Source organism: Taeniopygia guttata, chromosome 9 (genome assembly GCF_048771995.1).
Source record: "Taeniopygia guttata chromosome 9, bTaeGut7.mat, whole genome shotgun sequence".
NCBI classification, from domain to species: domain Eukaryota; kingdom Metazoa; phylum Chordata; class Aves; order Passeriformes; family Estrildidae; genus Taeniopygia; species Taeniopygia guttata.
This window is the reverse complement of record NC_133034.1, coordinates 4257882-4267618: the sequence shown is the minus strand read 5'-3', so window position 1 is coordinate 4267618 and position 9737 is coordinate 4257882. Positions and strand designations below refer to the sequence as shown.

The 9737-nt window shown below is 41.8% G+C and overlaps 1 protein-coding gene across 3 annotated transcripts in view; it reads left to right on the top strand.

The window, feature by feature from the left end:
* Positions 1 to 829: 829 nt before the first annotated feature.
* The window catches only part of UGGT1 (UDP-glucose glycoprotein glucosyltransferase 1), a 40988-nt gene continuing 32080 nt past the window's right edge, over positions 830 to 9737 (top strand). The window contains exons 1-6 of one of the 3 annotated variants that reach the window (XM_072933126.1): positions 830 to 981; positions 3641 to 3776; positions 5559 to 5641; positions 6189 to 6319; positions 7162 to 7274; positions 8465 to 8639. In XM_072933126.1, coding sequence (XP_072789227.1) covers positions 3652 to 3776; positions 5559 to 5641; positions 6189 to 6319; positions 7162 to 7274; positions 8465 to 8639 — 627 coding nt within the window. In that variant the 5' untranslated portion in view covers positions 830 to 981; positions 3641 to 3651. Of the gene's footprint in view, positions 982 to 1035; positions 1323 to 3640; positions 3777 to 5558; positions 5642 to 6188; positions 6320 to 7161; positions 7275 to 8464; positions 8640 to 9737 lie in introns of those variants that run through there. The other 2 variants (XM_030280425.4, XM_030280427.4) reach the window with 2 other exon arrangements.

Genomic DNA, 9737 nt, shown 5'->3' with positions numbered 1-9737 from the left:
TAGAGTCCCCAACACCCAGTCTGGGCAGTGACAAGAGGACACGGCGGGAAGGCGTTGGGGAGGGTACGGAGGGAGTCAGCATCCCAAAAACATCCCAAAACCTCCGTAATTCGGGCGGTCTCCCATAACTCCCTGAGGGCCCTGCTCAAAGTGCTCCTCCCAGTCCTGGGAAGGGACACAAGGACATGCGGGTGCTCTGGGGATCCCTGGGGCTTAGCACTCCAAACTAAAATTCGTGCTCACAGCACCCCGGGGATTCCCCGAAGTCCCCAACCCTCATCCTGGTTAGGGACAAGGGGATAGGGGCGGGGCACCCTACCCTCCCCTCTCACTGGGATAGACGGAAAAAAATAAGTAATAATAATAAAACCCTCCACAAACCTCGGAGATGACGCACATGACAGCCCTGAAAGCCCACAGTGCCGGGCTGCCTCGCGTTTGTTTACAGACACATCAGAACACCACCATTCTTCAAGATATTGTTCTTCTCATGTTTCGAGGCTTAGAGATGAACTCAGCAGACACCTGCCACTTTCAGAGTTTTAATAATGATTTAAAACGAAACCAGGAGGAAAACCTTTGAAATGTTAGGATCACATGTAAGTAATCCCTAGGTGTGCCTCGCAAACCTTAGCGCTTGTGTTGTGAACAGGAGCACAAAGAGTGTTTTCGCTGGCGCTTCTGGGGAAGCTGTGGTCGGGAGCAGCACTTTGTCGCGGTGCGATGTCACTCTCAGGACACCTGCCTGGGCTGCGGTTCAGCTCCCATCCTGAGCCATTCCCTTCCCCTCTGCCTGCCTGGATTTACAGCTTCCCCTCTGCCTGCCTGGATTTACACCCTCTGGCTTTCCCCGTCTCGCCCGGACCGCAGCGCTGCTGCTGCACCTCCGTGTCCGGGAAGGGCGCGGCGGGGGCGACCGGGCCCGGAGCACGCACGGAGCCCAGCGGAGCCGGCACCAGCGGCGTGAACAGGGTCGAGAAGGTGCGAAAGGTGCAGAGAAGATAAATGAAGAACGACTGGTTTTAACCTGCCGTGTGCTGCTTTCAGTTCCCCTCCCCGTCTCGACACTTTAATAAACGAGCAATGGTTTGCACAGGGTGTTCTTCCGGCAGCACGGGCTGGCGGTTGCTCAGGGCCGGTTAGTACCACACGAACCCCACAGGTTCGGCCTTTGCTGCGGGCGCTCCTCGTTAACCGGAGGCCGCGCCGCCGCTGTGGGCTCCGGGGCCCGGCCCCGCCGTCACCGCGCGGCGCCGCCGGTGGCAGCGGAAGCGGAAGCGGCGCGGGCGGCGGGAGCCGGGCGGGCGCGCGGCCGCTCGCAGGTGCGGTACGGCGGCACCGGGGCCCTGAGGGAGCGGCGGCGGCGGGGCGGGCCCGGGGAGGGGGCAGCGGGCGGCCGGGGCGAACCGCGCTGCGGGGCCGGCACCGGCGGGGAACCTCCAGCGGCCTCCGCGCCCCGCGGGGATCGGTTGGGCGGTCAGCGGGACCGGGGAGCGGCGGAGGCTGCGTTTAATGCCCGGTACCATCAACGCCGTGTAATGTGCGCTTGGAGCCCTGGCTGCTCAGCGCCTCAGTGGCGTGGGTTCCAGCCGCGGGCTGGATGGCCGTGGCACGGCGGTGGAGCCTTTGCAGAGCGATCCGAACCCGCCGGTTCCGGTGATCTCTGCTGCACGGTGCCGGTCCCGGTGCCCCCGCGCTGGGCCTGCAGCAGGACCTGCCCCTCGCTCCCTGTTCCTTTGCCCTTCACCCGCTTGCCACCACACTGACATGGCAGAGAGCACTGACTGTAAACATGGGCTGATTTATTCCTCTCCCCAAGGCTGGATGTGCGAGTTGCCCGGAGTATTTTAAACGGAGCATTTGGAAGAAAAATAAGAAGGAAAAATATTTACACGACTTTGCGGTGTCATAATTCAGATTGGGTTTTGTTTTGTTACCTGGCACAGAGCTGGATCTCCTTGTGTCACTTAGGTTCATTCCTGTGCCTCTTGCCTCTTTTTCCGTGGTGTATTTTTCTTCGAGGTATCGGTCATTCCTTTGTTTTATGCTGTTATTGTTGAGGATTTGTAGATATTTCTAAAGTGCAGGTTTTCAGTTGGCTAAACTGTATCAGGTGTCAGATGTGTCCTTTGGTTTCTTTCCTATTTCATACAGAAAAAGGCTTTTAATTCAGTCTTTCCCGGAGCAGGAAAGGCACAAGAGAGCAGCATTGGGGGGTTAGCCATGAGACTGCTGTTGGGTATATTCATTTACCTATTCCAAACTCCAGTGTGTGATTTGCAGAGAATAAGGAGAACCCCTATCTGAGAGGAGCTGTGAATTGGTTTTTCATGTCAGTTGGCAGAAGCCAATGTTTCACTCCACAAATATTGGCTGAGCTTCCCCCTCTGCACACAGGGAGTGATGGCTGTGCCCATTCTGTGATGCCATCTGTCTGCTTCCCAGGTGTGGCATAAAACAAATGCCCTGTGCAGCTGACCAAGCTGCTCTTTGAGGATCACAGCAGGAATTTCTGGTTTTATTCCCAGAGAAAGAATAATGTCTGAGTTATTGCTGGGAAACATTTGGCTGGAGGGGTGTAAACTTTTAAAGAGAGGAGGATTTGGTTTGGTTGTTATGTATATATACAGGTAGCTTAGAGCTACAGATATATAACCCTGTCCTTTAAATTGAGATGGTAATAAAAAAGAGACAGAAGTTAGATCCTGGCAGGTTGTTGGGTGTGATATATGTAGAATTGAAGCAGGATGTTTTTTCAGGTGCAGGGGGGACATGGAAAATAAGTTTACCAGGGAAAAAAAAAAAAAAAAGATAAAGAAATCAAAGAACATTTGAGTACGTATTGGGGGTGTAATAAATATAAATATACTATAGACAGAGAGGAGCAAAAACAGCTTGAACCTTTGGAGACTGTAATGGAGAGCCAACAGAAGAATAAGCTTAGAAGTTGTGGGCAATGAAATTCCATTTGGCTTTGTTTTGGAGTGTAGAACAGAGGCTACAAAGGCTTGAAAATACACAAAATGAAGGACAATAAAGAAATTGAATATTTTTTTTTCTAATTTCTCACAGTAGGTTGTATAGTTTGAGTCTGTTTGCGTAATTTCATTCATATTTCAGCTTTTAAATTTGGTGGTGCTTGGTGCAGCCAGGAAATACTTGTTTCTTCATTCCCCAAAAAACCTAAAGGACTGACTGGGGAACCTCACCCTTGCCTGCATTAGTCCGTCCGCAGCTGCTGGATCTGTGCTAACACAAAGTGTGATTTTACCTCCCATAAAATGAATAGTGGGTTGTTTTCCCACCCAGTCTGAAATGTGTGCAGTTTGTAATAATCTTAAAACAAGTAGTATGTGGTGTTGGCATCCTGGAACAAAAGCATAAACATTATTTGAAAGCATAAACACAGAGGAAGCTGGAATTGATTTAGGTTTAATTGCATCTCGTGAGTGAGTTTGTAAATTCCTTGCCTCTCTTCAAGTTTGAGGTTTTGTAAGCCCAGGTGAGAGTGTGAGCATCTCATTAATGCAGTGCATTAAATGCAGTCTTAAAATCTTAACATACTTCTCAGTATATTTGAGATCCTGTATTTATAAGAAGAGACAATACAAAACTTATTATTTTCCTTTATCCTTTTCAGTGTTTTATAAAATGGGAATACTTATTGCAGTTCTTGGAATCTGGTTCAGCTCTTCACTTGTAAAAGCAGATTCTAAGGCTGTGACAACATCTCTAACTACAAAGTGGTCTTCAACTCCTTTACTCCTTGAAACAAGGTAAGTGCATTGCGATTTTTTTTCATTGTCAAATTAGAATATGCTTAGAGGATTAAGAAAAGTTATGTGGCACTTTGTTTTCTGGTCACTACCAACAGTAATAATGTGGGAATTTGATCACTGCTGCGCATGGGGAGATGGGAGGAGGATTTTAGAGGAGACAGTAGTAGTTGTTTTGTGTGATAAATTCTTTCATTTTGCATTAGAACAAACATTAATAACTACAAACAATTACATAGTTGGTATTTTTTGCCTTATGAGGTTTTACTCAAAGGATTAGATAGAGGAGTTCATCATGGTCTTGTAAGATTCTGTAGCTGAATGTATTTTATTTCAGTTTGTAGGTTTTGATACACGTCTGCTGCTTGTGTATATTTAGCTCACTACTGCTTGAGTTTAACTTTGTTCATGTGAGTTTTGCACTGATTAAAGTCAATTGCTTTATTAAGAATTGTGCAAGTGACCCTGGGAACATTTCTTCTATGGTATTAAAGACTTTTTATTTAAGACGTTGTGTAAAGAGAAAACAAGGTGTTGTCTTTTCAGTGCTGGTCTGCTTAACACTTTTGAAATCCCTTATTGTTTGGTTTTGTTCTGTTTTAGTTTGGAGATGTCAGTAAGACTTTTAGAATTTCAAGTTACTGTGTGCTTAATTTTGTATCACTTAAGAGTACTGCCAAATGTGGAATTTTGTCTGTTTTACTGCAGATTGTTTCAATAGTTTTCAACTATTGAAAATAGTTGAGCATTGCTGGGTTTCATTCACATGAGCATGGCTTTCATTCAGAGGACAGGTGTGTCCTAGGTGAAATTGCTTTTCTGTAACCTTCTCTGGAGAAGCTGGAGACTGCAAGTTCCTTAAGCAGTAAAGTGCAAACACAGGTGTTAATGCCAGGATTTAGATACCCTGAGGCTGTGTGACATTGGGACACTGCTGGGGAAAAACTCGGCCTAGGAGAGTGTGAAACAGTGGGCACATAATCAAAATAATGTACCAAAGACTTGATCCATTGTAGTCAGAGGCTTTGGGTAGGGAAGGATAGTTCACCTGGGATGAACTGCAGCATGATGCAGCACTGCAGTGTAAAATCACTCCTGCTGGTCACTGCACTTAGCCCAGCACTGCAGTTTGTTACCCAGGTGTTCAAGCAGCACTTGCCCTTGGATTGGAACACACAAGTTACTGTGGCAGTGAGTGGGCTCCAAACCTTCTGTTGTAGCATCCTTTAGCATAGCAAGTATGTTACATGTGTGGACATGATACAGTGTTTGTGGGTAGCAGTGTTTAGAGGATGAATTTCATTGTCTAACCTTGTATACGTTCCCATTATATGCTTAATATATGGGAATTATAACATGGTTTGAAGCTGTGACTTCTCCTTTTGCTTGTTTAAGAACAAGCAAACAGAAAACCTCCACCAAAGCTCATAATTATGGTTTATTTCAGCAAAATAAACAAAAATGTGTGTTTCTCATAAAAGGATAGCAAAGAAATGCATTAGGGAGGAGAGCTACCAGGATGGACACTGCTCCTGTTAGTGGCATTGAAAGGATCAGGAGGTGCTTTACAAGCTGCTTTCATGTACTGTGTGTTTGTCCTGGTCTGCAATGATTATTTGTTTGGGTTTGTTTGTTTTTAGTTTTCCTGCAGTGCTTTTCCTAGTAACACAGTTTGCTGATACAGGTGGTAGGTGCTAACTTTCTGTAAAGCATTACAAGGTTTCAGATTTGTAACTTGAGAGAAAATTTGTAGATCTAACTCACTATTCTCATCTTACTTAGTGAATTTTTATCAGAAGAAGGTCAAGAAAAATTCTGGAATTTTGTTGAAGCCAGTGAGAATATTAAGACAGCTGAGCATGATGGTAAGTTTTTATCTTTTTCTCAATGCTGACTGATAGTTGAAAAATATACCAAAGTATTCTTCCATTGTGTCAATCCTCATTTGACTTTTATAAAATACTTTTTTCAGTAATGTACTTTTTTCTGTAGTGTACTCAAGGCTTTTGGATGTCCATTTAACAAAAGCTCATCCATTTGTAGTGGATGAGTCTGAAACATTTTACTTGCCGGATTCTTTTTTAACATGACGTATGAAATATTTTAAATGCCTTTTCTCTGTGTTACTATTTCTCAGCCAAATTAAATGGGAGCTCTTTAATGTTTCCCTTCTCCCCTGTCCGTGTTTACATCCTCAAGAATGTATTCAAGTGTACTCTCCTGGATCTCTGTTGAAGTTCACTCTCATCCAGCTGTAGAATTGGCTGTAATGAAATTGGAGGAGGGATGGTCATGTGCCTACACAGAATTAATGTCATGGGCTTCTGTTGGTTTAAACACACTGAGATGAGAAGCCCCTCTTCAGTGAGACTATGGGATAGAAAGATAACTGCTTGTACTTTGATTTTGCAGGTAGTGATTATTCTTCTTACCAGGAAATGCTGAAAGTGGCCTGCCAGACTCTGTCACCTTTGCAGCAGAATTTGTTGAAATTTTCCCTGTCTTTACGCTCCTACTCTGCAGCAGTTCAAGCTTTTCAACAGGTCAGTTCAGGAAGTGCTCAGGTGATGTGCAGAGCATTTTACCAAGGCTCAGGAAGGAGGGACCTGTGGAAGGAAACATTTGAGAGTATAAAGAGCCTGAACTGATTAACTGCTCTGTACACCTGAGCTACAGAGTGGGTGTGTATACAAATTTCATGAGGTGCTGAATTTTTGTCTAGAGTAGACTAAAGAATTGGCATTTTGACATGTCTGCATATCTTTGTGCCTGCTGCACTAAGTATGGTGCAAAGATTTTTGTGAGGACCATCTCTATTGGCTCTTGTGATGCTGCTGCTGTTCCTGTTGCTCAGCTAAACTTACTTGAAGATAGTATTCCATATATATATCTATCTATATCTATCTGTGTGTGTATATATAGTGATTAGAACTCATAAATAAAAGTTCACTGTGTTCTCTGTTCTTTTTAAATCTTTTTAATTCTTTGGAAATTGTCTCGCATTAGGATGTGCTTTATGTAATACTGTATAACATCTTCGTTGTTCATCTGGAGTCATTTTGTCGTTTGATATTTAACAAATACAGATTTCTGTGATGTCTAAGACAAAAAAAAAACCCTTGACCAAAACCTCTGCAATTGCAAACCTTGCTTTCTGTACCTGCAACTAACCTTACAGTTAATAGTAACAGACTGAAAAATAAGTTAAGGCTTAACTCTCCATCTTGCAATTGCACCTTGCATTTAAATTATGTGATAAACCTGGAAGAAGTACTAGTTTGGGACGTGGGAAATAATGCTGTTTGCTGCACAGCTACACTGTTACAATTTTCACTTGTTCTAAGGGCAAATATTTAACCTACATTATTATGAATGTTTTATACAGATAGCAGCAGATGAATCTCCACCAAAGGGCTGTATCCTGTTTTTTGTTGTGCATGGGGAGAAAACATGTGAATTTGACTCTCTTGGAAACCTTTTACAGGCAGCTTCAGACAGGTATTTGTTTAATTTCTTGTTACTGGGTTAGCTCTTAAAATTTAACCTAACTTCAGACTTACTGCTATGAAGAGGTTGTGATAAACTTTTTGTTTCTGTGTTGAGTGTTGATTTCTCCTATCCAGTGTTGGCACTGGAGTGGCAGTCACTTATTTGGTGTTAATTCACATTGCAATGATGGTTTTCTTATCCCTTGCTCTTTGATAATTCTGCTAGGAAGAGGAATGTGCGCAGGAAAATTTTGGAACAAATTCTGGAAGTTGCTGGAAACTGTTGAAGGACAGTAGGAATTCTCAGGAGTGTGTAAAACCTTCAGTATGTAGGGAAAATAGAAGGAGCTGGGCTGCATATTCAAGTGAGAGTCAATGTAACAATTTGTTTTATGAATGGCTGAAAGCATGTGCAGTATCTTTTTCTCTGTATAGTTTTCTCAGCATTAACAAAGCACACAATATATTTAAAATTCAGATTTCTCTACAAGAATAAAACTTGGTTGTAAATGCAAATAACAAAAAAGTATAAAATATAATACTTACTTAAAAAACCCAAAGAAATAACAAACAAAAACCAACCCAAATCCTTACATTCCAGTTTAGTTTCATAATATGAAAACATTTTTGTTTTCAATATGATTTTTATAATCTTGGTTATTTGGTTCTAAGCATGAAGATTCTTTAGTCAATGTGCAGGCATATGGCATCTCTAGCTCACATGCTATTCTTCTGACTTACTGGGAAAACTTTTAAGTATTTATTGCAGTTCAGGCAAGATGTAAACAAGCTGAAAATAGACTTTTCATTCACTTCTTTGTTTGCATACTAAGCCAAAGACCTGGTTCAAATGAATTTGTGCCCTTGGCACATCTGTTTTACAGCCTTTTTAATACAGAATTTATGAATCACCATGGGGAGAGAAAGTTAATTGGAAATCTAGGGGAAGTTGTTAATTTTTAAAATTAGGATCATATTAGATTCAAAATAGCTCTTAGTCACTTGTTTCTTTTCATATGTTCATTTTTCACAAAGCTTTTAGCAATGTGCACCACGTGCTGCCAGCCTTGATATAGTATGTGGGAATAGCTCAACATATGTATTCAGTGAAAAATGAAGAAACAGGGAAAAAAAGTGCATTTTGCATTGAGTGAGGAAATGCTGTGACTCACACTGTGACTCTTCACTTTTTCCACTTAGGCCAAAGCCATTTTTGTTCAAGGGGGACCACAAGTACCCAGCATCAAACCCTGAAAGTCCTGTGGTCATACTTTATGCAGAGATTGGCTCAGAGGAGTTCTACAGAGAGCACAGGAGGCTTGCTTCAAAGGCTGAGGCAGGAGAAATCACTTATGTGCTCAGACACTACATTGCTGTGAGTATATTTCTGCATTGTAGCAGAGGGATTTGAAATTGAGTAACTGGCCTTGGTTTTCAAAAAGAAAACTGACCCAGGTTTGTTCCCTTTAAAATGACATTTGCCTGCTGTTGTACTTGGAATACTGAAAGTTTGTTGTTTTTGTTTTTTTTTTTTTTAATTGCATGTAGATGAGTAATACATAATATTTTAAATCTCCTGATTGTTTAAGTAAGATTGTTTGATTTCACAAATCCAGACTTAAATTCCAGATTAATTAGAGACTTAATGTAAAAAAAAGTGTTTCTCTACCCATATTAGAGCATGGGAAGTAGTCAGATCTTTCACAGTCAGGCCACTTAGTTACTTTAATTACTTGATATAAAAAGCAAGGAGTAACATTTAGGTACCATTTTCAAAAGAAAGACATTGTTTCTGTAGTAATTTTTTTACAGAACCACTTACCATTTCTAGTGCAGTTTATCCTGGTTTCCATCTTCCTCCAATAAGTTGTGCATAGCCACTGGGTTAGTATGTAAAACTAGATTTCAAAAGGTATGAAGAATTGGAGTTCTTTGATTTGTTATTTGAATCAGCTGGTTAACTTCTAATATTACTTGTACTTTTAATAAAATAAAGTCATACATTGCATACACTACTTTCCTTTTATAAAAGGAAATAGTTGTTTATCAGTCTTGGGAGGAGTACTTATATTCAAAATTCAGTGTATTAAACTTTAGATGTTAGTACTGTTATGTGATTCCTATATACTTAAAAATACTTTTAGGAAGTGGTCATGTTTCTCTCATTAAAGGCAGAACTAATTATGCACCTGTCTTTTGTCATTATTTTATTCCTTGTCATTCTTTGTGGTAACTCTTCAATGAATGTTTAATTTTTGAACTTCACAGCTGAAGTTCTTTGCACCCTCTATCTGATTTGATGATAGGACTCAATCTCCCTCTGCTTTGCTCCCACACTGAATCATGAAATCATTGTTTTGTGTTCCTCTTTACTTTGTGAATTTTGATGGTTTTTTGGTTCATAGAGATAATTCTTGCTTGGTGAACTTCAAGAAGTGTGTGAAAAACACTAGGAAATAAAATTATTAGCGTA